This window comes from Colletotrichum navitas, assembly GCF_030913465.1.
Source record: "Colletotrichum navitas strain CBS 125086 chromosome Unknown LY79scaffold_10, whole genome shotgun sequence".
In the NCBI taxonomy this organism is placed as follows: domain Eukaryota; kingdom Fungi; phylum Ascomycota; class Sordariomycetes; order Glomerellales; family Glomerellaceae; genus Colletotrichum; species Colletotrichum navitas.
The window spans coordinates 461,886-485,115 of record NW_026850556.1 but is presented as its reverse complement, the minus strand read 5'-3'; the positions used below and the strand labels follow the sequence as shown (position 1 = coordinate 485,115).

Here is a 23,230-nt window from a genome sequence, read left to right as displayed (position 1 = left end):
ATGATGGACGGGGCGAAAGGGCCGCATAAGTTGAACCAAGGACGATTCTTATGCGATGAGTCAGAGAAGAAGAAAAAAAAAAGAAAAAAAAAAAGAAGGGCTTCTCGTGCTATAGGAGATGCGCCGATGCTTGATAGTCTCCAGCAGGGGTCTTTCCTGGTCGAGGGGGACTCTGTGCATCCAGTCCTTCTTTCATGACCTCCCTCATGTAGGGCGTTGCCGTCCAGTCGTCTGGTGATACACGGGCCTTTCTCGGCTTCTGCCTCGGCCAACGTTTTCCAGATCCTTTTGGCGTATGCTGCAAAAATAGAACCGAGGGCTGGTTGCACCGTTTCACCAAGAATGCTTCCTTCGCGCCCCCGATCTACTCTCGCACGCCTCTTGCACCGTGTCGTTTGGTATCCGCATCCTTGCCGTTGCAGGACCGAGGGAGGTATACGCGTTCAGACTGGATGGATTGGGAAAAATCGATGTTCTGACTCACCGTCACATGTTGTCTTGAAGAGCGGGAGCGAAACTGAGCGAAGACACTGTTGTGCGCTGCGTGGCGGCTCTAGTTGATTGACATGCGAACCGCAAGTCGACGCCGTGAGGAACATGCCAGTTTGATGTACCCTGCACGTCTCCATCCAGCCGGTTGCCAGAAGCCCATCTGCCATCTTGCACCATAGGAGTTACTCAGGGAGATGTGGTCATACTGAGCCAGGTTTGTGAGTGTCAAACGATGAGTTGCTGGCTGCCATCAAAAGAAAAGAAAAGAAAAAAGCTGGCAGAAGACAAGCGCAAGCGGTGACATCACCGGTATTCGCAAACAACTTTACCGCGCTTTGCCGGATCTGAACAAGTCGGGAGCTTCAGGCTGGGGGTCCGAACGTGCCGGTACTCCCGCCGCATTCCCGGGCAACTAGTCGGCATCTGGTTGGCTCCCCGGCCGGTACCGGCCGGGAAACGCGAGCCGCGAGTGGGTTCAAAGGGGACTTGGAACGTCGGACAGACAATCTCGGCATCTCGATGACTGACTAATGCGTGATGCGAAACGGAGGGGGTTTTCCAGATGCCGTCTACCCTAGCCCGTCTCTCACTTGCTAGTTTCGCCCGTGTACGGACTGGTATTTCCAATCCTTGCCACGCGGCTTATAACCTCGGCAACCGACGGGACGTTGTGTGTTTGTTGGATGAGTCAAAGAAACCAAACCAAACCAAACATTATGAACAACTCCGGCGCGCCAAGTCAGCAATAAGATTCTTTTAGACACCCTCTCCCCCCCCCCCCCTCCCCTCGTTCGTCGGGATGCGGTAGCACTGTAATCGACCGACTGACTGCTCTCCGCCCACATCTCCAGCATAACGATTGTGGCGACGTCTGACTTGTGCCCGCACGCCTCGCCTCGCTGTCCCCGCCGGCCGGCAGCAACAACACGACGCGCAGGCCCAGCGCTTGCCACGATGGACGGCCCCGACAAGGAGACCAGGTCCGACTCGTCCCGGGACGATGGCGGAGGAGGAGAGACCGTCCGCACCGGGAGTCGCGTCGGGCGCGTGTTGAGCCGCATCGCGTCCACGCCCACGGCGGACCCCGGTCCTCCGCCGGACGGAGGATACGATGCCTGGATGGCCGGTGAGCAGGCGTCAACGCGCCCTTTGTCTGTTGTCTGAATGAGTCGAGCTGACCATGCCCCTCTCTCTCTCTCTCTCTCTCTCGCATAGTCCTGAGTGCGCACTTCATCTTCATGGACACATGGTGAGCACACACACACACACACACACACACAAACATGTCACCTTGGCGCTGAAAGGGGGAACGCACCCGTCCCGGAACTGACCGTCGCATAGGGGGTTCGTCAACTCGTTTGGCGTGTTCCAGACGTACTACGTCCGGCAGCTGGGCCGGCCGCCCTCGGACATCTCCTGGATCGGGTCGTTCCAGGTCTTCCTCCTCTTCTTCGTCGGCGCCTTCTCCGGCCGCTTCACGGACGCGGGCTACTTCCGGCACCTCTTCCTGTGCGGGTCCTTCCTGGTGCTCCTCGGCATCTTCGCCACGTCGTGGTGCACGCGGTACTGGCAGATCTTCCTCGCCCACGGCGTGTGCGTCGGCCTGGGCTTCGGCCTCGTCTTCTGCCCGTCGCTGGCCACGCTGTCGACCTACTTTGACAGGAAGCGGGCGCTGGCCATCGGCATCGCCGCCGTCGGCAGCGCGTCCGGCGGCCTCGTCTTCCCGAGCACCGTCCGCCAGCTTCTGCCGCGCGTCGGCTTCCCCTGGGCCATGCGCACCCTCGGCTTCATCCAGCTCGCGACGCTGTCCGTGGGCCTGGTCTTCCTGAAGCCGCGGATACCGCCGCGCAGGGCCACCGAGGTCGTCGACCTGTCCGCCTTCAGGGAGCTCGAGTACACCTTCTACACCGCGGGAGGGTTCTTTGTAAGTCACAGTCGGCGCGGGCGGCCTTTTCTGCCGAGTACAGGAAGAAGAAGGAAAAAAAAGAAAAAAAAAAAGAAAGAAAGCGGAACGAATTGCTGAGACCATTGATTGATTGCTTGCTAGTCCTTCATGGGCGTATACTTTGCCTTCTACTACCTGGCCTCGTACAGCCGAGACGAGCTCGGGTTTTCGTACACGGACTCGCTGAACCTGCTCCTGGTCCTCAACGGCATCGGCTTCGTGGGGCGCCTCGGGCCCAACTTCCTCGCCGACAAGGTCGGGACCATCACCGTCTTCACGCCCATGGCGTTCCTCTCGGGGCTCATGATGTACTGCTGGATCGCCGTCGGGTCCCCGACGGGCCTCTACGTCTGGACCGTCTTCTTCGGCGTCGCCGGCAACGCCATCCAGTCCCTCTTCCCCGCCGGCATCAGCGCCCTGACGACGGACCCGAGCAAGCAGGGCTCGCGCATCGGCATGGTCTTCACCGTCGTCTCCTTCGCCGTGCTCACCGGCAACCCGATCGCCGGCGCCATCGTCTCCGCCACCGGCGGTCGCTACCTCGGCGCCCAGGCCTTTGCCGGCAGCTGTCTGATGCTCGGGTCGTTCTTCCTCGCGCTGGCCCGCGTCGTCAAGACGAGGAGGATAGGAAACGGGTGGTTTGTCAAGGTTTAACGTGGCCGGGGCCCCGCGCACGAGCTCGCATGTATCCAACGTACAACTCTCCGAAGCCGTAAAGCTGTAATTGTAAACGTCTTCTTCTCTCCTATCAGATGCAGTGACACGGGCTGTTGAAGGGTGACGACTGGAGTCGTCTCGGTCAGCCGCATGGCCGGCCGTTGGGCGCCAGCAATCACCTAGTCATCAGACTCGAACCATGTTGGAAGATCGGGGTACATTAACGACATATCCGGTCCATCTTGATGCGTGCGGGCACTCGGGCCCGTATCATGCATTCATGCGAATTAGCACTCCAATAGGTAGGTTTCAGGGGGGCATAATTAAGAAGACAGGGACATATCGCTCGAAAGTGAAATCGAGACCAGGTCTTTCAGAAACCTTGCACAGCACACACACACACACACGTTTACTGGCACCGGTCGTATGCGTTTCCAAGTGTGCGAATAGCGTCGAGGTTGACGCGGCAACAAACCGAACCTGTTTGTTTTCGTCGCCTCGACGCACGTCACGGTGAAAACTGGCCTCCCGGGAACTTGATGATGCCGGGACATGTTCCCGTCATCGTCAAAACCCCGTCGGTGCGCGTAGTACTATCTGTGATGGCGGCATTGGCCTTGAACTTTGAAGCAGTCTTTGAGCCTCCGACAGATCACCGCGAAACCCACCCAACACCCATCTGACATGGGGCGGTGAACTGCGTCGACCCGAGATGATGGACCTCTCGGCTGGTCTCAACCGACATGATCCCCATGACGGCTTCGTTGGTCTGGACAAGTAGCCCCGACTGCGCGGCGCAAGCCCACGAGAACCGCACCGCAGTGCTCGAGTCCTGACGCCAGACCGGCGGCGCCGGGTGTTTTCAGCCTGCCGATCATACAGCATGAGGCGGCTGTCTCCCCGAGCATCGTCACGAGAATTTCACAGATTTGGCCGCTTCGGGGGAGGAAGTAAGCGTTCGGCTGGAGCTGGAGCTGGACCAGTTGGCTGAGCAGAGTGTCAGTGATATCTCCAAGGCGACTCTAGTCCCGGACCCCCTTCCACCTCCACGGGAGAACCGAAACTTGTCTTCACAACGCGCGCAAACCAACCGCGTCGGTTTGATCCATCAAAGGCTGGTTTCGCCAACCGGCATGTATGCGAACGTGATTCACGAGTGTTTTTTGCGGCTGGCGACCTTGACCAACGCGTCTAACTGACCAAGAAACGTCTTTGCAACGCCGAATACGCGGAAACGCCCCTCGAGACGAAACGCTGCTGTGATGCTCAAAGTCTTGCCTCAGCTCCTCGCCACGTTGACTGTGTGTCTGTCTGTCTGTCTGTCTGCACAACCAGCATCGGCAATTCGGTCTCGTCCTCGAAGACGAAGGCGGCCGGCTGATTACGAAAGACAGGTCCGACGGACCACGTTTTAGCAATGCACGCGCCGTCGCCGCGGAGAGTCTCAGTCGCGTGTGCCGCCCTGACTCGCTACCAGCCCAAGGGGACACGGCGCAAGGACATGCGGTCAGGAAACGGTCAAAGGAACACACGAAGCTCGACGAGAGGAAGGTCGAAGGCCCTCCCCCGAGCGAAATGAGCAGGACACCGGCTCCTCCGAGAGGGGGGGTTCGTCCTATGAGGGCCGTCATCCCAGGGTTTTATGGGACGGCGAGGGCGGGGGGAGCGTTGCAACAAGACTCTATTCTGCGGGTAACTGACACCCTGAATGTCTGGTCAGGGGCCGCCGACTCCGTAGACGAGTTTATTCTCTGCTGTTGGACCGTTGGACGAGTGTCCGTCTCCCGGGATGGCCCCTATCGCCTTGGAGCTTAAAGTTCGCAACCTGGAACAGCAGCGACGCGCGAGTCGCGACAAACGAAATCAAAACCCCGTCTGAAACCCCCCACTGCCACCCCAGTTCTGCTTCCTAGCAGCGGCCCGGGGGGGGGGGGGAGGGGGACTCGTCTTTTCAAGGTTGAGGGTTGGACGTGGTGCGCAGGACAGCGCCCGCGTCGAGACGGCGACGAGAAGGACGGAAGTTCCTGGTGCCGGCGTTCGAGGCCGTATAACAACAGACGGCAAGCCCACCTCAACAACATCGCGTCCTTATTTCAGACGACAGACAGTGCTCCCTATTCGTCGGCGGTGCTTGTGTTTGGTCTGCTACTATTACTATTACTATTTCATAATCCATCCAGTCTGTGACTCGGGCCGCCATGCCTTCCATCACGCAGACCCTCGTTTCTCTTCTGTCAGCCGCCGCGTACGTCGGCCAAGTCCGGGCGGTTGATCCGTTCGTCGATCTTGGCTACACGACGCTGCAGGGCGTCGCCGAGCCGGGCGGTGCGACGCGATGGCTGGGCGTCAGATACGCCGCGCCGCCGCTGGGCCCGCTCCGGTTCGCCGCGCCGGTAGACCCCCCAAGCACGACTGAGATGGTCGATGCCTCGAGCGTAGGAAGCCCCCGATCGCATGACGAAGAAGACCAGTGAAAAAGACGGTCCGCTAACACGTTGGTTGGGGCGCGCCGTGACAGTTCCGCCCGATATGCCTCGCCCGGAGCGCGTCAGACTTCACGATGAAGCCCAACAAACGCTTCACGCCCGCCGAGGACTGCCTGTTCCTCAACATCTTCGCGCCGTCCAACGCGACGGCCGAGTCGAAGCTGCCGGTCATGTACTTCATCCAGGGCGGCGGCTTCCAGTCCAACTCCAACGCCAACTTCAACGGCAGCGACCTGGCCGTGTTCGGAAACATCCTGGTGGTCCAGGTCAACTACCGCGTCGGGCCCTACGGTTTCCTGCAGAGCAAGGAGGTGCAGGCCGGGGCGAGCATGAACAACGGCTTGAAGGATATGATCCAGGGGTTGAAGTGGCTGAAGCAACACGCCGCCGCTGTAAGTCTTTTTTTTTCCTTTTCTTTCTTTGGCTTCCGGCCAAGACGTTGCAACCCCCTTTCCAGGCCCTGTATCGACTGACTGAGTTCCGACAAAGTTCGGAGGAGACCCGGATCACATGGTCATGTCGGGCGACTCGGCCGGCGCGACGGCCGTCGCCATGCTCCTCGCCGCGTTCGGGGACAACGATCCGGGCCTGATCAAGGGCGCCATCATGGAGTCGGTCTCGGTGGCGACCATCCGCACGCTCGACGAGGGCCAGGAGCAGTACAACTGCCTCACCAACGCCACCGGCTGCAACAAGGAGGCCGACACCCTCGCCTGCCTCCGCGGCGTCGACGCCGCGGCTCTCCAGACGGAGGAGTGCCAGTTCAACCCCAACCTGGACGGCGATCTCGTCAAGGCCTCGACGCTGCAGCTGTTCGCCGAGGGCAAGTACCTCAAGGTGCCGACCATCGCCGGCACGTGCACCGACGAGGGCACCAAGAACGTCGACCAGAAGACGGACACGGTCGAGGCGGCCCTCAAGTCCATCAACGACCAGGCCACGCAGTCCCTCAGCAACGCCTCCCTCGCCCTGATCCAGGAGACCTTCCTCGACAAGCCGGGGCCCGTGTTCCCGGACTCGGGCAAGCTGTGGCGCCCGCTCGCCAACGTCTTCGGCGACTTCCGGCTCAACTGCGTCACCAAGGTCTTCCAGGACGCCATGGCCCGCGACGGCGTCAAGACCTTCAACTACCGCTACGGCGTGCTCGACGACGAGCAGGAGGCCCTGGGCTTCGGCGCCTACCACACCGTCGAGCTCAACGGCGTCTTCGGGCCCAACAACACGGACGGCGGCCCGCCCAAGAGCTACTCGACCACCAACGCGCCCATCGTGCCGCTGACCATGGCCTACTGGGCCAGCTTCGTGCGCACCCTCGACCCGAACGCCGCCGCCGTCATGCCCGGCATGCCCGAGTGGAAGCCCTGGACCGTCGACGGCAAGGAGAGGCTCCTCTTCCAGAACAACACGGGCACCATGGAGGCCATGCCCGCCACCCAGCAGGACACCTGCGCCATGCTGGCGCCCATGATCACCTTCATCGAGACGCCGGCCACCGAGGCCCAGAAGGCCTCCGTGCAGCTGCAGAAGGTCTCCTCCGGCTCGTCGTCGTCCGCCGAAGACACGGGTATGGGCATGGGCATGGGCATGGGCATGGGCATGGGCATGGAGTCGGGGTGTCCGGCGAAGGGAGCCGAGGGCAACGGGACGAAGCACGACGGGGGCATGGAGTCCGGGTCGCCGAAGGGCGCCAAGGGCAACGGCACGAAACACGACGGGGGCATGGGCGAAGGCGGGAAGGGAGGCGGCGGCGGCAAGGGAGGCGGCGGGAAGAACGGCACCAGCCCCGCCCCTTCGGGCACGCCGATGCCCGCTCCCAGCTCCGCAACGAGCATCGGCTACGGGTTCTCGGGGGTGTTGTCCGCCATGCTCGTCGTGTGCGTCGGTCACGCCTTGCTGGCTTGGTAGAGGGTGTTGTATCCTTAACAGAGGATATGTACCATGTTTTCCGATTATAGACGCAGACGGGTCTCGTCTGTCCTAGCTGTTTATTTTAGATCCATGTATTTTATTTTATTTTATTCTATTTTATTTTTTCCGACCCTGTTCGCTTCGCCTTTTGTCGCTTTCACGACCCTTCTACAGTGTCTCACAGTTTGCTATCCTTCTTCTCTTCTTTCCATAGCCGAGACTTCGACACTCCTGACTGCGCGATCAAGACACGGTCGAAGAGCCCCCCCCGGTGCGCCAGCTGGGCCACCAACCAGCCCTCGATCGCAGACACCAGGCCTTCGACGTCGCCAAAGGTGTTGGCGGCGTGAAGGCATATCCGCACCCGCTCGCTCCCCACCGGAACCGTAGGCGCAACAATGGGCCGGATCATGAAGCCGCGCTGCTGGCAGTGCTGCGCGAGACCGCGCGGGTCCGACGTGAACAGGGGTATGATGGGGGACTTGGGCCTGCCCGGAGCCAGACGCATCAAGGTCTTTTCTGGCCGGTGACGGTCCAGCAGCGTCAGCAGCAGGTCGTTGGTGTGGCCGATGAGAGACCAGAGGTGGCGGATGAGGCTCTCGGCGTGGCCGTCTCTGATGAAGTCGTATGCCGTTTGTATGCTCGCCAGTGTCGTGAAGGGCATGGCGGTGGTGTAGATGAGGCTGCGAGCGTAGTTGACGAGGTACGATCGAGTGGTTTGGGAGCACAGGACAATCGCTGGGCGGGGTTTGTGAGATGGGTAATCGTCAAAACTCAAAAGGCAAGGGATCGGGGAGGGGAATTACCTCCAGAGCAACTCATTGCTTTGCCGAACGTGTGCACGCGGGCCCAGACACGGTCTTCGAGGCCCAGCTCGCAGACGAGCCCTCGGCCTCTCGGCCCGAGCAGGCCCGTCGAGTGCGCCTCGTCGACGACGACGAGGCCGTTGCCGCGAGGCAGATGCCGCTCGACGCACTCGACAAGCTGTCTCAGGGGGGCGACGTCCCCGTCCATGCTGTAGACCCCCTCGACGGCGACGAAGACGCGCCTGGAGCCGTCCCTCACCTGCCGGCCGCCGTCGCCGTCGGTCAGCCCCGCGAGCACCTCGCTCAGGCTCGGCGGCCATCGCGGGGCTCCCGCGGGCTCCACGGCGTTGTGCGCGAAGGCCACCTTCTTGCCGGCCCGGCTCAGCCTCATGCCGTCGTGCACGCTCGCGTGGATGAGCTCGTCGTGGACGATGACGTCCCCGGGCTGCGGGGCGCAGCCGAAGAGGCCGACGTTGGCGTCGAAGCCCGAGTTGAAGAGGAGCCCGGCCGGGCCGCGGTGGAAAGCGGCAACGTCCCTCTCCAGCGACTCGGCCTGCGACGCGTTGCCGTCCAGCAGGCGCGAGCCGCCGGAGCCGAGGAGCGGCGGATTCTCCCCGGCGCCGGCGCCGTTGCCGTCGGACGATGGATCGGACGACCCCAGGTGGGCCTCGATCCGGGCGAGGTACCGACGCCGGACGTCCGGGTGGGCCGAGAGAGACAGGTACGCGTTGGATGAGAAGTCGACGGTGCCGGCCGGGACGAGCGTCAGTTTCCGGAGCTGGCCCTTGGATTCGCGCCGGGCCAGGATCGCCGCAAAGAGCTTGTCTAGACGGTCGTTGGCCGGCATGTCGGAGGTGTGTGTATTCACGGATTCTGTTCAAATTACGCGAGAGGAGGGGGAAACGCGAGCAGGACAAGTACAAACGAACAAGACTGAAAGGGCATTGTAAAAACACACACGCACACGACATACGCGCGAGTTTCTCCACGCTTTCTTTTCTTTTTCTTTTTTTTTCTTTCTTTTCTTTCCCCCCCTCTCCCCTTCGCACCCCTGGCCGAAGACCTCGCAGCGCTTGTGGCCGGAAACGAACACAGATGCAAGATCCATGCAAGGATGAGCCCGCCCACAGATCAAACCCAACCTCCGCCGAGCCGCGCCGGTGGGAGAGGCTCGAAGACGACACGACACTCCCCTTTGATAGCCGCTGCCCCGCTAGGTCTCCAAGACAAATGCCGCAGCTGTCGGCCTCCCCGCCTGTTGCCCCGGCCACTCCCGGTTCCTCGGAGCTGCCTGTTCAGTGATCCCTGTATCTGCTCTCTAGAACTCTAATGATGAAGAATGAGACGAAGAAGACGGAGCCGGCGCGTTCCCGAGTAAACCAAACCTGGCCACATCTCGAGCGGCTTTGCTCTTCGTTCCCAAGGCCACAACTCTCTAATGGCAGCTTGACACCTCCAACGAAGTCCCCCCCCTCTCCAATGGCACCAGTCGGCGCTCTACTCTGGCGTTCGCTCAGAACGTACCAGATCTATGGCGCCAACACCGACGTCGGCAAGACCGTCTTCGCCTCTGTTCTGTGCAACGCCGCCCGTACGTTTTGGCCGCGTGAGCAGACGGCGTTCCTGAAACCCGTTTCCACCGGCCCGGCTGCCGACGCCGATGATGGGTGTATGTTGTTGTGAACCCCCGCCGGGTCACGTCTCCCCCCAACCCTCAGCTAACATCAGAAATAGAACTACAAAGTCCGGCCCGATTCTGTCGTGGTTCTCTCGCTGATTTCTCGCTCCCCAGTCACATCGAGCGGTTCGCGCCCGCCGTCGCGAAGAAGACGCTGTTCCAGTTTGATATCCCGGCGAGCCCCCATCTAGCCGCGGAAGCCTCGGACCAGGTGAATGGTTCTCCGGCTCGCCCTCCCCCGCCCCCCTCCATCGCACAAGTGTTGCTGTTTTGCTGTTTTGCTAACTAACGTCTGGCCAAGCCCACCCCGAAGAACAGTCAAATCCTGAGAAGCATTCACGACTACGCATCGCGCCGTGCGGCCGAGGGCCCGGGCTGGCTCTTCATCGAAACGGCCGGCGGAGTCCATTCGCCGGCGCCGTCCGGGACCACGCAGGCCGACCTCTACACCCCGCTCCGCGTGCCGGTCGTCCTCGTCGGCGACGCCAAGCTGGGCGGCATCTCGCAGACCATCTCGGCCTTTGAGTCGCTCACGCTCCGCGGCTACGACGTCGAGAGCGTCCTGCTCTTCCGCGACGACTACTACCGGAACCACGCCTACCTGGCCGACTACTTCACGCGCGACCGCGGGATCCCCGTCGGCGCGCTGCACCGGCCTCCGGCCCGCGCCGACGACGCCCGGGCGGACGCCGAAGCCATGGCTCGCTACTACCGCGAGGCGGCCGCGAGCGACGTGGCCAGAGACGCCCTGGCGCACCTGCACGACCGCCACCTCGCCCGCGTCTCCCGCCTCGAGACCATGGCCCGCGACGCCCACAGCACCATCTGGTACCCGTTCACGCAGCACAGGGGCCTGACGCCCGACAAGATCACGGCCATCGACTCGGCCCACGGCGACGACTTCCAGACCCTCGTCCCCGCGGGCGGCGCGGCGCGGCGCGACGACCAGGCGCTGCTGCAACCCTCGTTCGACGGGTCCTCTTCGTGGTGGACCCAGGGCCTCGGCCACGCGAACCCGGAGCTCACGCTGGCGGCGTCGTACGCCGCCGGCCGCTACGGCCACGTCATGTTCGCCTCGGCCGTCCACGAGCCGGCGCTCGCGCTCGCCCAGGCCCTCCTGCGGGGCCTGCGGAACCCGCGCCTCGCCCGCGTCTTCTACTCGGACAACGGCAGCACCGGCATGGAGGTCGCCGTCAAGATGGGCCTGCGCGCCGCGCGGCTCCGGTACGGCCGCGCCGCCGGCGACGCGCTCGAGGTCCTCGGCCTGCGGGGCAGCTACCACGGCGACACCATGGGCGCCATGGACGCGACGGAGCCGTCCGTCTTCAACGAGCAGGTCGAGTGGTACGACGCCAAGGGCTTCTGGTTCGACTACCCCTCCGTCGTGTGCAGGGACGGCACGTGGCGCGTCCGCGTGCCCGAGGCCCTGCGCCCGCACCTGGGCGGCGGCTGGGAGTTCGGCGCCTTGTCCGAGGTCTTTGACGTCGTCGGCAGGGAGGAGGCGCGGCAGGCCCGGCTGTACGAGAAGTACGTGGTCGAGACCCTGGGTCGCCTCCGCGACCAAGGCCGCAAGTTCGGCGCTTTGGTTATGGAGCCCGTCGTTCTCGGGGCAGGCGGCATGATCATGGCGTAAGTGAAGAGGGGAGAGAGAGAGAGAGAGAGAGAGAGAGAGAGCATGATGAGAGGGGGGGTTTCGTGTTGAACGGGAGAAGATTGCTAATTTGACGTTGCAGCGACCCCCTGTTCCAAAGGACGCTCGTCAAGGTCGTCCGCCGGCACCCGGAGCTTTTCGGCACGGCGAGCAACGCCCCCTCGGCCGAGACGACAGACGCCAACGGCTGGACCGGCCTCCCGGTCGTGTTCGACGAGGTCTTCACCGGCCTCGGCCGTCTCGGCCGGATGTCGGCGGCGTCGTTCCTCGGCGTCGACCCGGACGTCGTGGTCAACGCCAAGCTCCTCACCGGCGGGCTCGTGCCGCTCTGCACGACGACCGCGTCCGACAGCATATTCCGCGCGTTCGAAGGCGACGAGAAGAGCGACGCCCTGCTTCACGGCCACAGCTACACCGCACACCCCGTGGGATGCCAGGTCGCCGTCAAGTCGCTGCAGGAGCTGCAGAGGATGGACCGAGACGGAGAGTGGGACTGGGCCAAGACCGGGGGGTGGGCGCCTGTCGCGGCGTCCGGGACCCGCGCCTCGCAGTCTGGCGGCGGCGGCAACATCCCTGCGGCATGGTCGGTGTGGTCGCATTCCTTCGTGGACTGGGTCTCGAGGCAGACGGGCCGCGTGGACGGAGTATGGGCTCTGGGGTCGGTTCTCGCGATCCACATGGAGGACGGCGAGGGCGCCGGCTACTCAAGCACCGCGGCCGCCGATGTCCAGAGCGCTCTGCTCCGTAGGGGGGAGGACGGCCCGGGGGGTGCGCGATGGAACGTCCACAGCAGAGTCCTCGGAAACGTGCTCTACGTGATGACGAGCCAAACGACGAGGCAAGAGGATGTCCAGAGGCTGGAGGCTCTTCTTCGGAAGGCTCTTGGCTGAGGGCTTCTCGTGTTAGCGTAGGGGGCATGGTGCAAGGGTTTCCGGCTCCGGCCACGGTTCGTATCGGGACTTTGACGTTGCGGCGGACACTTGATACTTGTTCATGTGGCGGCATCCTCTACTTACTCATCATGCGATAGCTGGTTCGTCTCCTTGTCGTATTGGGCTCATCTGACGGGATGTGTGACGATGCAGCCATTGGAGTCTGCACCCAATAATACGCCAAGCACACACACCCCAAGCTATCACATCGAGAACTATCCTCTCTCATCCCTAGCCCCGCTGGCGCGAGATAGAATAAAATAAAATAAAAAAGGTCGAAAGTATGTATGGTGCCGCATGACTGCGTCGGTTGGCCGGGGGAAGCCAGCCCTCATCGTCCTCGTCCTACCGGTGCAAGATAACACTGCAACACGATCCGTGAAAAAATAAAATAAAATAAAAAAGTCTGAAAGCGTATCTGGTACTGCATGACTGCATCGATTGGCCGGGGGGAGCCAGCTCTCATCGGATTGCTCTCTCAGCCTTTGGAAGATTTCCATCGCATATCGCGCATATAATATATCATACTGCCCCCCCCCTGCCTCATTACGTCTGACTATTCGAGCGTAACACCCGTACATCCATAGGCTTCTTTCATGGTATCCTTGCCCCCGAATAAATGCTCTCTGTTGCTTCCGAGAGGGGTCACGGTCTCTTCCGCACCAGTGTGATGGATGTCCGAGGCCTCGCAACGCTGTGGAACTGCTTGGTTAGAGTTTAACAAGCTAAACCAAAACAAGTCACGAAACCTTCCTCACTGACGGACCTGTGATCTTGCCGCCACCTCGCTGCGGTCAGTGCTCCGGCGAGCCTTTCGGAGCCCTCAGCCGTCATGATCGCGTAGTAGACTCCATCCGGCGCGCCCGACATCGGGGGGTCGAGGAGCAGGATGCGCGGGTTGTTCTTCTTGTGTTTACGTTTCTCTGATGACCAGCGCCTGCATCACCCGAGGTCCCTCTCGGGCAAGGCAACGTACCGGTAGAGTAATCCGTCGGCCCTGTCTCAGACGGGTCGGCGGCTTTCCAGGATCGAGTGGCGCAGAGGGACGGGACTGCATCGATGTGACCACGCAAAGCAGACAGATACAACCGCGGCATTCCTTGACACCACCCTGAGGGGTTTGTCTGGGGACCCCGCTGTCGTGCCAGCCTACTGCAGGGTTGTAAAAAATACTACTAGTATTTAGTATACTAATACTAGACTTAAGTATACTTAGTATTAGTATAGGAAAACTATACTAACCTTAGTATTAGTAAGTATTAGTATAGTCTCTATTAGTATTAGTATTACTTAGGTATACTTAAGTATACTAATTAGTATATAAAAATAAGTATAAATAAATATAAATAAATAAAAATAAAGATAATATACTTTAAGTTATATATATACTATATATAAGAGTTTATATACTTTAGTATAAGTATATATATACTATTAATACTTTTTATAGTATTTTTTTATTTAATATTTATAATTAATTTATAATTAATACTAGTTCTTAAGTACTAAGTTAGTTATTACCTAGTAACTAGATTAGTAAGCAAGAAGTTTTACTTACTAAAGTAGTTAAAAATAGTAATTATTTTTTTAGAATATTAACTTATTATTTTTACTTATTTTATTTACTTTTACTTATTTTTATATACTAATTAGTATACTTAAGTATACTAGTACTAAACTAGCCTAGTATTAGTATACCCCTATACTAGACTAGCCTAGTATTAGTATAGGCTCAAAAATACTATTAGTATTAGTATAGGCCAATACTAGACTTAAGTATACTAATTTACAACCCTGGCCTACTGCATGCACACGCACGGCCTCTTCCAGCCGGGTTTAACGCCGAGTGTGCTTATCATTCCCGAGCTATGTGTGCCGTCGGCGCAAAGCCATACCAGAGTTGGATGAAGCGATCCGACAGTCAGTCATGACTGACAATGGCAGACGACGCGGGGGCTCGGGGCTCGGGGCTCGGGGCCCAAGTCTCCTCCGAAAGGACCGAAGACGCGTTCGTTGGCCATTTGTTTCCAAACGGATTTCCTACCGAGCACGCGCGATTCTGCGAATTGGAGAATATCCAAAGAAACGACCATCAACAACTTGGGCACACGGAGGCCATCCCGCATGGCTCAGTTATGTCTGTTGACGCAGGAGCCCCGGGCTCTATAAGAGCCTTTGTTAGCCTTGGCCCCGTCACCGGCGTTTCCCTGCCAAGGAGTGATGATCAGCAACTAGTGATAGTAATGCATCGAACCGGGAGGTCACGCAGAGCTTCTTGATCAGATCTTCAGCAACAGGCTTTATTTACAGTACTTCTCACCTAACTAAGCCTTTCCCGGCGGGGGCGGGCTGCCGAGCGCCACTCTGCGCCGGCTACGAAGTCGGATGATTTGCGTATGGCTGGCTGTCCCACGTGTCTATACCAAATCAAGGGCAGATCTGCAATCTCATCAGTCCGCCCGCCGCCGTCGAGTGCCGGCCCGTCCGCTCTGCCGCTTCGACTTTCATCAACTGGTGATGCGTGTAAGATGTGTGCCGACCAGCCGCTTATCCTGCACCCTCTATCTAGGCTCTCTTCGCCGGCCAATCTCTAAGCAAATCCACCTGCTACTCACCGAGTCACCCAGCCAGCCAGTCGGTCAGGGGACGTCGCTCGAGGAGACTCGTGGGGATGCCTTAGCAACTTGGGTAGAGACCTGGATTAGATACAATCCAGGTCTCTACCCGTCTCCGTCAGTCAGCAGATTACTATTATTACTATAATTACCATGATTACTACCGAGTTACAAGTACATGCCGTTCCCTCGTAAAGGTCGGCAGATACACCATATTCACTATCTACTCTGTGTAGATGCACCATTCTATCATTGCTACCGTTGTGTACCTGTGCGACCTTGAGAGATACCGCCTTGGTAACGTACCTTGGCTCCCACAGCCCGGAGCCGAACCAGCAACCTTGTTTATTGCGTTGAGCAGGTATTGGGCATGACGATAGAGGGACCACCTTGGACAAAGGATCTTGGTTCCCACAGCCAAGCCAAGTTTTCTCCGGGCCCACCGAAGACTAAAAGCGGGTGGCCGGGCCCGTCTCGGCATCGAAAGCTCGACGTCGATCCTCCTTTGATCAGCCCCCGCTACCAGACACTAGCAAGACATAACCATGAGGCACAATCCACGACAGGGCACGCCGGTCAAGGGAGGTCAAGCCGTTCGTTGCCCCATCTACTGTACCTACATAGTACTACACGTGTAGTGGGCTTCTAGAAAGCCCCATCCGGCTCTTCGGCAGCCGTCGATGCCACGCGCGGCGAGATTCCGCGACTCCTGAGCAACAAGAGAGAAGATATGTAGACACCCCCTCCTCCCCATTACACGTAGCGGTCGAAATCCGTCGGAATCTGTACGAGACGGACGACCGACTTCGCGCCTCGCCCCTTGTGCTCCCCCCCCCCCCCCCCCCCCCGAACTGACCGTTGCCCTTCCCAAGACCCGTCCTGTCCATGACGGGACGATGGGACGTGAGACTGGCCTTCTTCGCCTGCTTTCCCACACGCGGCGCCGGCACACCGTTAAGCGCCGAACCGACCATTTCCCTTCCCAAGACCCGTCCTGTCCGTGATGGGACGATGGGACGATGGGACGATGGGACGATGGGACGTGAAACAGGCCTTCGCCTGCTTTCCCACGCGCGGCACCGGCACACCGTTCAGCGCCGACCGGCCGATGGTGGGTCATTTTCTGTTGCAGCACGGTGGGACGCGGGCCATGTGGGCATGACGTCGCCGTCCCAACTATCCCCGAGCTACATCCTGGCCGAGGGACGGACTTGGGCATCGTGGCCAAATGCCGTCGCCGGTGCTAGGGCCAGAAACTGCACTTGGTGGTGAGGACTGGCGAGGGGAGAGCTTCTCTCTGATTATAATATAAACACTCTGGATCACCTTCATCCGCTTGATACGAAAAGAGAAGGGGGAAAAAAAAGGCACTCACTTCACAGCCTCACATCCCACATCGACGCCGTCACAATCATATATTACCGTATACTCTGCCTGATTGCCTCGTACCTCTAGCATCACACCGTCCATCACCGCCACAGCATGGCACACCCCCAGTTTGGAAAGCGCTTGATCCCCCAAATCATCGACGAGACCGCCAGGTCGGAACCAAACCGGGAACTCCTGTCCGTCCCGCGCTCCTCCGACCCCAGAGATGGCTGGGAGCCCATCACCTTCAGGCAGATCGCCAACGCGGTGAACCGCGTAGCTCGGATCGTCATCGAGAAGTGCGGCACGCCCGAGCCCGGGAGCTTCCCCACGCTCACCTACATCGGACCCGGCGATGTGCGGTACCTCATCGTCACCGTCGCCTGCATCAAGGCGGGCTACAAGGCCCTCCTGACCTCGCCGCGGAACTCCTTCGAGGGCCACATGAACCTCTTTGAGAAGACGGACTGCCACGTCATCTTCTTCGACCCGTCCTTCGAGGACGTCGTCCAGCCCCTTCTGGAGGAGCGCCCGATGCACGCCGTGGAGGTCACCTCCGCCGACGGCTGGCTGTCCGACGACGAGGTCCCCCACTTCCCCTACGACAAGACCTTCGACGAGGCCAAGTACGACCCCGTCGTCGTCCTGCACTCGAGCGGCAGCACCGGCCTGCCGAAGCCTCTCGTCGCCCGCGTCGGCATGATGGCCATCGCCGACGCCTTCCGGGACGTCGGAGCCTTCCGCGGCTCCGAGAACGCCCTCAGGTCCGTCATGTCCGGCAGCCGCATCTTCCTGCCGATGCCCCTCTTCCACGCCGCCGGCTGCTACATGCTGCTGAACGCCACCGTCTTCTGGGGGCACCCCGTCGCCCTGGGCTTCCCGGACCGGCCCCTGACGCCCCAGGTCGTCATCGACGCCGTCGAGCACGCCCGGGTCGACAACACCATCCTTCCCCCCTCGATCCTGGAGAACATGAGCGACATGCCCGAGGGCGTCGCGGCGCTTCGGAAGCTCAAGCGCGTCCACTTTGGCGGCGGTAACCTTTCTCGCGACGCCGGGAACAAGCTGGTCAAAGAGGGCGTTTTTCTTGTGAACATCATCGGCTCTACAGAGTACGTGGTTTTTTTTTTTTTGGTTTTTTTTGTTTTGTTTTTGTTTTTGTCTTTTTCCTCTTTCTTCTTGCTCTCGTCGACTTTTTTTTTTCTTCTTCTCCTTTTTCTGTACAGTACTAACACCAGACGGCGTAGGGCTTTTATTCTGCCATACTTCGTCCAGAAGAACCCGGAGCTATGGCAATGGTTCATCATCGACTCGGAGAGGACGGGCGTCGACTGGCGCCGTGTGAGCGGCGAGGACGACGACGTCTACGAGCAGGTCCTCGTCCGCAAGGAAGGGAACGCCCTCCAGGGGATCTTCTGGACGTTCCCCGACATCGACGAGTACAACACGAAGGACATGTACCGCAAGCACCCGACGCTGCCCGACCACTGGATGTTCCACGGCCGCTCCGACAGCATCATCGTCTTCTCCAACGGCGAGAAGCTGAACCCCGTCACCATCGAGGAGATCGTCACGGGCCACCCCCGGGTCAAGGGCGCCGTCGTCGCCGGCGCCATGCGCTTCCAGCCCCTGCTCGTCCTCGAGCCGACCGAGCCGCTCGAGTCCGCGGAGGACGAGGAGAAGTTCGTCGACGACGTCTGGCCCCTGGTCGTCAAGGCGAACAAGGAGACAGTCGCCCACGGCCGGATCGGCCGCGCCTTCGTCGCCGTCGCCAAGCCCGAGAAGCCCTTCCCCCGCGCCGGCAAGGGCACCATCCAGCGGCCCCTGGCCCTGAAGCTGTACAAGGACGAGATCGACGAGTGGTACGCCAGCGCCGAGGAGGGAGGCGACCCCACCTCGGCGGACGTCGACGTCGGCTCCCAGGAGGCCCTGATCGACTCCATCCAGCAGCTGTTCCAGAACACCCTCGGCAGCCGGCCCCTGTCGGCCGACTCGGACTTCTTCAGCGTCGGCATCGACTCCATGCAGGTCATCAACGCCTCCCGCCTCCTCCGCAAGGGCCTCGAGGCCGCCGGCGCCGCCGTCCCCGCCGACGCCATCGCCGCCCGCGCCATCTACGCCCACCCCACGCCTCGCCGGCTGGCCGCGTACCTGATGCACCGCGTGGGCAGCAACGACGCCCCGACGCAGCAGAACGGCCACAGCGCCCACCACCACGACATCCACGTCATGGAGGCGCAGCTGGCCAGGTACACCGGCGACCTCCCCCCCGAGAACCCCGCCGGCAAGCCCGCGCCTGCCGACCGCGGCCAGACCGTCCTCGTCACGGGCACGACGGGCGGGCTGGGCTCCTACCTCCTCGACTTCATGGAGTCCAACCCGGCCGTCGCGAAGATCGTCTGCCTCAACCGCGGCGAGGACGTCGCCAAGCGCCAGGCCAGGATGAGCGCCGAGCGCGGCCTCGCGACCTCGTGGGCCAAGGCCGAGTTCCTCTCCGCCGACCTGTCCAAGAGCGACCTCGGCCTCGGGCCCGCCGTGTACGAGCGGCTCCTCCGGGAGGCGGACCGCGTCATCCACAACGCCTGGCCCGTCAACTTCAACATCTCGGCCGAGACGTTCGAGCCGCACGTCCGCGGCGTCCGCCACTGGGTCGACTTCTCCCTGCGGGCGGCCAAGAACGTGCCCGTCGTCTTCGTCAGCAGCATCGGCACCGTCGACGGCTGGCGCGGCCCCGGCCCCGTGCCCGAGAAGCCGCTCACCGACCTGTCCCTCCCCGGCACCGGCTACGGCCGCTCCAAGCTGGTCGGCTCCCTGATCCTCGACGAGGCGACGCGGCGCTCCGGCGTGCCCACCGCCGTCGTCCGCGTCGGCCAGGTCGCCGGCCCGGCCTCGCGGGACGGCGTCTGGAACCGCCAGGAGTGGCTGCCGACCATCATCGCCAGCTCCAAGCACCTCGGCGTCCTGCCCGGGGACCTCGGCGCCATGTCGACCGTCGACTGGACCCCCATCGAGGGCATCACCAATCTCCTCCTCGAGGTCTCGGGCGTCGCCGCTCCCGTGCCCCTCGGGGCCATCAACGGCTACTTCCACGGCGTCAACCCCCACACCGTCACATGGAAGGAGCTCGTGGAGGCCGTCAGGTCCTACTACGGCGACAGCATCAGGGAGGTCGTGTCGTTCGCCGAGTGGGTGCGGGTCTTGGAGAAGAGCGCCGGCTCCACCGACGACGTGGACAAGAACCCGGGCGTCAAGCTGCTCGACTTCTTCAAGGACCTGGCCTCGAGCGGGAGCCAGAGCCTCGGGTACTCGATGGAGCGGACGGTCAAGAGCAGCAGAACCATGAGAGAGATGCAGGCCGTGACGCCCGAGCTGATGCAGAACTGGTGCAGGCAGTGGGCGTTCTAGGCTGGGTTCGGGACGGGTAAGCGGGTGGAAACGACTAACGACTCACGTAATTACCATGTAACAAAGCTTTCTCAAACTTTCAAGTTCTACGAACAAAACCCGTCTGTGATCTTGATGTCCTGTGGATTTTGGCATGGCCCCGCGAGTATATGCTTGTTCGACACTCAACGGCGTCTGACTGGTTGATAGCGTCTGGGGTTTCTGCACAACGCGCAGGTGGAAATGCACGTCATATTATCCGATACGGGGGGCTGTGTGCCGCCTGTCTGATGGAATCGGTCGCATCGTCGGATGAGAAGGCAACTGTGACTATGAGCCTGGGCTTCCTTGGGCTGCACTCCGATTTGGACGGAAACCCGAGCGAGGAACGCCTACACGTTTGAACCGCTTCGAAAGGCAACCATGAGTATGCCCACTGCGGACTACCAGCACCATGCCCTGTCGGCGACCGGTTCCATCCGCCTCTTGACCCTCTCGCGAGACGAGTTCCAGCCTCACGGCATGCTCTTGTCCCTCGCCGAGGCGCATTTGAGCGACCTGGCGAGCATGAGGCTCACCGGCGTCTGGTCCGAGATGCTCTCTAAAAGGGCCATACAGAGCAAGGCGGCTGTGCCTGGCGAGGGATCCGGATCGAGGTGTGGCTTCTGGAGGGCGCTCGCACGCCTTCCGTCCTGCGCCGGACCTCGGAGGGAGCCCCTCGGGGGACGGGCGAAGACGGCGATGATCGTGTGACGTTCAGGATCATCGGGGAAACCCACCTGCACGCGTTCGATATCCGGTCGAGCAGCCTGACTTCGCTGAAGGAGCGGCATCTCTTTCAGAAGACCCGGATAATATAAGCAGGACAACATGGCCAAGGCGGTTGCTAGGTGTAGAGTTGTAGAGTGGAAGACTGATGTGTCGCTTAACAGTCCAACACAGTCGGAAAAAGGACAGTGTCATGACTGATATTTGATACGATAGAAGAAGGCTTCTAGATAAAAACGCAGTAACCTGAGATGACTGCCTAGTCACCATACCTGGTAGACCTGTTGATGTGACTGTTTTGCCACCTGTTCTATATCTCAACACATTATCGAAATCCGGCACTCAAAACTTCGCATCACCACACGAACCTCCTGGATAATCATGGCTTGGATGCAGAACAACATCACGGCGTAAACAAACTATTGCGATGCAGTTAGACAAGAAAAAGAAAGGAAAAAAGGAGATCATGCGAGAAAATGCAAAAGATTACGTGCGCCGAGGGGGAATCGAACCCCCGGCTCCCCGACGCTGCTGGATGGCAACGGAGAATTTTACCACTAAACCATCGGCGCTGGTTGTGGTTGATGTGCTCAAAATACTGAAGATCAAGGCCGGGGTTGTGCATCCAGAGCGTTGCAACCTTGATTATTCACCTCACTGAGCACCTAGATCACCCACCCAGATGAGGGACGGTAGCGGGGGCCTGGCCATCATTAGGTCTTGCAGTTCGCAGCAAACCGAACTGTAGGCGAGTCGGCCCAAGACCCGTGGACGAGATGGACCTGTGCATATAAAGAAGTGAATCCATAGCCGCGAAAGGATATCAACATCGCGACTCTGCCTCACAAGAGTCGTCGCCGCCAAGCAGCTGGCTTGCCGTGGCATTCGCAGTAATTAGCACCTCACGTGGGGCTTGAAACACCGCCCCCGACGGCCAAGACCCATGCGACCGAATCATGAAGAAAAGCCATCTATCTTGTAGTTGTGAGTTCGTCAAGGCACAATGCATTGGTCTCTCTCTCTGTCTCTCTCGCACCCGGAAAAGCAACCGCGATGCACATCTCAAGCTGGTAGCTCCCGGTCCTGCACCGTCCAAATCGGACCCCTCTCCAATAGTTGGAGAGAAAGAAAAAAGGGCCCAAAGTTTGAGATGCCAAAGGAACCGTCGTCATAGTCGTTGTCGTCGTCTTTGCAAGATTCACCCCAAGAGCGATCGACCCAGGGAGCACACGTCCGCCCAGGCATCTTGCCGTCGTCACCCTCCTTTGTCGCCGTCGTCCACCTCGCAGCCCGTCATCTCTCTCTCTTATAGAAGAAAATGCCCGTCACCTCACGGGTCTCGAGACCCCCACCATCTTACTTGGGCACGGCGAACTTGGCCGTCCACTCCTTGGCCGTCGCGATGGCCCCTTGCTCGTCCTCCTTCCAGCTCTTCGCAACGTCGGCGGCAAGCGGGTCGTCGGGGTTGGGAGCGCCCAGGAGGGCCTGGATGGAGAGGAGGATGGTTCGGATCTGCAGGGCGGGGGACCAGTTGTCTGTAGTGGGGGGGGAGGGCGAGCGTTCTTTGTCAGTGTCTCTATGCGCGCGGGACAAGCCGAGGCTGTTGTGGGGAACTCACTCTTGAGAACGTCAAGGCAGATACGGCCCAGCTTGTCGACGTTGGGGTGGAAGATCTTGGTCAGGAAGCGGATCTTGGGAGGAGTCATGGGGTAGTCGTCGGGGAGGAACAACTCCAGCTTGAAGACACCGCCTGCAGCACGCCGTCAGTTTGCGGGCCCATCCGAGTGTACATGTGAATGCGAATGCGCACCCTCATACGGCGACTGTGTAGGGCCGTGGATCTCGACATCGAAGTAGCGGAGGTTGTCCTCGTGGGGGACAGCGCTGATACCGGGGACGCTGGCAAAGGGCGTCTGTTAGCGAAATGTCGCAACGCAACAGCCATGGCGGGGTGGGAGTGAGTGGAAGTCATACGGCTCGGCCATGAGACGCTCGGTCTCCTTGACAATACGCTTGGGCAAGGCCATGGTGGGCGACAGGGTTGGAAATGTGTGCGTGTGTTTGTGTGTTTGTGAATGCAAACGAAGAAGAAAGAAAAGCTGTTTGTGTTTCCCCAGGACGCTGGAGATGGTCGCAAGATGACGGTGGGTATTGGAGCAGCCGGGCCGTCGGCGGGGTCTGAATGACTGGGGAACCGGGTTCTTTGGTTTCAGGGCCCCCGAGAAGGATGGGATGCAAGGTTCGGTGCAGTCGTTTGCTTGCTTCGATTCGTATCGGGGGAAGAGGAATTTCGCAAGAGCAATTGCGGTCGGGATGTCCGGAGAGAGATGTGGACGGAGCGGCGGCGGCGACAAAGGCGACGAGACGAGGACTCGGGGGGGAATGTTTCGAGGGCAAGGCATGCAGGCAAAAAGATGAATGACCCTGCCTTGTTCGCAATTGCCCCGCGGAAGATGCCAGAGGAGGGTACCTAGCTGGGTACCTAAGGTATCTGAAGCACCTTGTAGATACCTAGGTACCTACACTAGGTACAGATACGA

At 60.2% G+C, this 23,230-nt stretch overlaps 9 protein-coding genes and 1 non-coding gene across 10 annotated transcripts; 5 read left to right on the top strand and 5 right to left on the bottom strand.

The window, feature by feature from the left end:
* Positions 1 to 1,261: 1,261 nt before the first annotated feature.
* On the top strand, positions 1,262 to 3,091 carry LY79DRAFT_625968 (major facilitator superfamily transporter; the record flags this gene model as incomplete). The annotated part of the gene is made up of 4 exons (XM_060562103.1): positions 1,262 to 1,618; positions 1,708 to 1,741; positions 1,834 to 2,416; positions 2,540 to 3,091. Exons 1-4 carry the CDS (start codon positions 1,447 to 1,449, stop codon positions 3,089 to 3,091), a joined length of 1,341 nt encoding a protein of 446 aa, XP_060417749.1. The 5' UTR covers positions 1,262 to 1,446.
* A 980-nt stretch (positions 3,092 to 4,071) lies between these two features.
* Positions 4,072 to 5,025, bottom strand: LY79DRAFT_35477 (uncharacterized protein). The gene has a single exon (XM_060552676.1). The coding sequence runs from the start codon at positions 4,723 to 4,725 to the stop codon at positions 4,165 to 4,167; it is 561 nt and encodes a 186-aa protein (XP_060417748.1). The 5' UTR covers positions 4,726 to 5,025; the 3' UTR covers positions 4,072 to 4,164.
* A 267-nt stretch (positions 5,026 to 5,292) lies between these two features.
* LY79DRAFT_508687 (carboxylesterase) lies at positions 5,293 to 7,485 on the top strand (the record flags this gene model as incomplete). Its single annotated transcript, XM_060553969.1, has 3 exons — positions 5,293 to 5,529; positions 5,613 to 5,972; positions 6,070 to 7,485. The coding sequence occupies 3 exons, from the start codon at positions 5,293 to 5,295 to the stop codon at positions 7,483 to 7,485; spliced, it is 2,013 nt and encodes a 670-aa protein (XP_060417747.1).
* Positions 7,486 to 7,666: 181 nt separating this feature from the next.
* Positions 7,667 to 9,141, bottom strand: LY79DRAFT_508678 (aminotransferase class I and II; the record flags this gene model as incomplete). The annotated part of the gene is made up of 2 exons (XM_060553968.1): positions 7,667 to 8,226; positions 8,295 to 9,141. 2 exons carry the CDS (start codon positions 9,139 to 9,141, stop codon positions 7,667 to 7,669), a joined length of 1,407 nt encoding a protein of 468 aa, XP_060417746.1.
* Positions 9,142 to 9,773: 632 nt separating this feature from the next.
* LY79DRAFT_508583 (dethiobiotin synthase) lies at positions 9,774 to 12,513 on the top strand (the record flags this gene model as incomplete). Its single annotated transcript, XM_060553958.1, has 5 exons — positions 9,774 to 9,961; positions 10,087 to 10,183; positions 10,274 to 11,122; positions 11,309 to 11,601; positions 11,706 to 12,513. 5 exons carry the CDS (start codon positions 9,774 to 9,776, stop codon positions 12,511 to 12,513), a joined length of 2,235 nt encoding a protein of 744 aa, XP_060417745.1.
* Positions 12,494 to 13,685, bottom strand: LY79DRAFT_543134 (uncharacterized protein). The gene is made up of 3 exons (XM_060557029.1): positions 13,322 to 13,685; positions 12,640 to 13,260; positions 12,494 to 12,516 (listed from the first exon to the last, which is right to left on the bottom strand). The coding sequence occupies exons 1-2, from the start codon at positions 13,423 to 13,425 to the stop codon at positions 12,771 to 12,773; spliced, it is 594 nt and encodes a 197-aa protein (XP_060417744.1). The 5' UTR covers positions 13,426 to 13,685; the 3' UTR covers positions 12,494 to 12,516; positions 12,640 to 12,770.
* A 2,333-nt stretch (positions 13,686 to 16,018) lies between these two features.
* On the top strand, positions 16,019 to 16,547 carry LY79DRAFT_35382 (uncharacterized protein). Its single transcript, XM_060552666.1, has one exon. It carries the CDS (start codon positions 16,056 to 16,058, stop codon positions 16,440 to 16,442), a length of 387 nt encoding a protein of 128 aa, XP_060417743.1. The 5' UTR covers positions 16,019 to 16,055; the 3' UTR covers positions 16,443 to 16,547.
* Positions 16,548 to 16,652: 105 nt separating this feature from the next.
* LY79DRAFT_508612 (thioester reductase domain-containing protein) lies at positions 16,653 to 19,943 on the top strand (the record flags this gene model as incomplete). Its single annotated transcript, XM_060553961.1, has 2 exons — positions 16,653 to 17,650; positions 17,786 to 19,943. 2 exons carry the CDS (start codon positions 16,653 to 16,655, stop codon positions 19,941 to 19,943), a joined length of 3,156 nt encoding a protein of 1,051 aa, XP_060417742.1.
* A 1,238-nt stretch (positions 19,944 to 21,181) lies between these two features.
* Positions 21,182 to 21,262, bottom strand: LY79DRAFT_t60. The gene has a single exon. It is a non-coding gene; the product is annotated as a tRNA-Gly (tRNA).
* Positions 21,263 to 22,046: 784 nt separating this feature from the next.
* Positions 22,047 to 22,717, bottom strand: LY79DRAFT_508726 (ubiquitin-conjugating enzyme; the record flags this gene model as incomplete). The annotated part of the gene is made up of 4 exons (XM_060553975.1): positions 22,047 to 22,225; positions 22,309 to 22,440; positions 22,501 to 22,589; positions 22,665 to 22,717. 4 exons carry the CDS (start codon positions 22,715 to 22,717, stop codon positions 22,047 to 22,049), a joined length of 453 nt encoding a protein of 150 aa, XP_060417741.1.
* Between the last annotated feature and the right edge of the window lie 513 nt (positions 22,718 to 23,230).

Bases quoted from the DNA above. Each gene is read 5' to 3' on its own strand.
- LY79DRAFT_35382 (XM_060552666.1), top strand. From the start codon at position 16,056: ATGACGGGACGATGGGACGTGAGACTGGCCTTCTTCGCCTGCTTTCCC.
- LY79DRAFT_543134 (XM_060557029.1), bottom strand. From the start codon at position 13,425: ATGTCGGGCGCGCCGGATGGAGTCTACTACGCGATCATGACGGCTGAG. The intron at 13,261-13,321 runs GTCCGTCAGTGA...ACTCTAACCAAG, and splicing joins AGGTGGCGGCAAGATCACAG to CAGTTCCACAGCGTTGCGAG.
- LY79DRAFT_35477 (XM_060552676.1), bottom strand. From the start codon at position 4,725: ATGACGGCCCTCATAGGACGAACCCCCCCTCTCGGAGGAGCCGGTGTC.